This window comes from Belonocnema kinseyi, chromosome 4, assembly GCF_010883055.1.
Source record: "Belonocnema kinseyi isolate 2016_QV_RU_SX_M_011 chromosome 4, B_treatae_v1, whole genome shotgun sequence".
Taxonomy (NCBI): domain Eukaryota; kingdom Metazoa; phylum Arthropoda; class Insecta; order Hymenoptera; family Cynipidae; genus Belonocnema; species Belonocnema kinseyi.
This window is the reverse complement of record NC_046660.1, coordinates 18,030,022-18,031,543: the sequence shown is the minus strand read 5'-3', so window position 1 is coordinate 18,031,543 and position 1,522 is coordinate 18,030,022. Positions and strand designations below refer to the sequence as shown.

The following is a 1,522-nucleotide window of genomic DNA, read 5'->3' as shown; positions in this document are numbered from 1 at the left end:
TTAAGACTTAAAATTGAATAATATTAATTGAAGGGATTTAAATTATAAATTTTTAAACTGAAAATTATAATATCCATGCAATTGTAAATTAAAAAAAAAAAACACTCAAATATCTGTGGAAATCTATTAAAAAATCTCTATAATTTTTTTTTTTTAAATGCTCTTGAAATCTTCATTAATTCCTTGGCTGTATAAAGAATGCCCTAAAGTCATTTGAAATTTATTGAAAAATCCTTCGAATCTTTGAAAATGCCTGAAGTAGTTCAATTAAAAAAAAAAAAAAAGTAAAATAAAATAAATGTTTTTTAATCATACTCACATCAAAGCGGGACTGATAACCAACTTCTCTGGAATTGCGACAGATTTGCAAATTTTCCTCATGCCCGTTTCCGTTGGTCCGTACCGATTGACCTGGACAACAAGAATTTTCGGATGCTTGCTGAAAGTCGTTGTGACATCTTGAACCTCGTGCTGGCACTTCTCACAAGTCGCAGTCCTCTCGTCGTTGGCAAAATTTCGAAAAATTGCCTCCTGCAAATTAACCGGCTCCTCCCCATTCTGCTTCGACAGCAATTCAATGTAGAGCATCATATTGTCCACCTTGATGTGCCGCTTGTCCGCACAACCCTTGCAAACGCACTGCTCCATCATTTCCGAGAGAAAGTATTCATCGATCGGATTTTTCGAGACTTCGCTCACGGAATTTTCCTTGGCCAATTCCGTTCCGTTTGCTAGCCTCTCAAAACTATTCTGCGACTTGGGACTCGAACTCGGCTCGGCAAGATTACTGTTCCTTCGCAATTTCCCATTCACAGAGGAAATATCGACCAGAGGACGACGCTTGTTCGACTCGAGAGCTGCCTTTGATTTTCGGTGATCTTGCGGATTTTCCGGGACATTTTCAATCTCCTGGATTTTCGCCTCACCGCTCATCAATTTCTCAAAGTCTGACTTCAAATGATTGAGGAACTTCATGAGAAATTCGGACACATCCTGCTGTCGCTCGGTTGGATAAGTGTCATCAATGACTGCCAAATCCTCTTTGAATCGCCTGGAACGAAATATTACTTTTGTCCATCATTTCATTCGTTTCCAAGACTTCGCGGGACAACAAAATAGGGTGTTTTTTTCACGAAAATAGGAAAATGGTGGGGCGTATTAATTCTTTAACATTAAATTAATATACATTTATTTTCAAATAATTGTTTCAATAATAATTTCCAACCAAATAGTTGAATTTCCAACCAAATGGTCACATTTTTCAACAAAAAAGATTAAATTTCAACCAAAAAAAGTTATTATTTCAACCAATTAATTCATTTTCAAACCAAAAGATTACGAATTTTTTATCAGAAAGTTGAATCATCAACCTGAAAACTTGAATTTTCAAAATAAATATAATTTTCTACCACGAAAGATGAACTTTTAATTAAATAGTTGAATTTAAACGAAAAATAATATTTTTGAACAAACAGAAGGCTTAACAAGCAAATAGTTGAACATTCAATCAAAAGAGATTAAT

The 1,522-nt window shown here is 34.7% G+C and overlaps 1 protein-coding gene across 1 annotated transcript in view; it reads right to left on the bottom strand.

Annotated features, from left to right (window-relative positions):
• The window catches only part of LOC117171304, a 22,951-nt gene that overhangs the window by 7,115 nt on the left and 14,314 nt on the right, over positions 1-1,522 (bottom strand). The window contains exon 3 of the mRNA XM_033358473.1: positions 320-1,051. Coding sequence (XP_033214364.1) covers positions 320-1,051 — 732 coding nt within the window. The remainder of the gene's footprint in view (positions 1-319; positions 1,052-1,522) is intronic.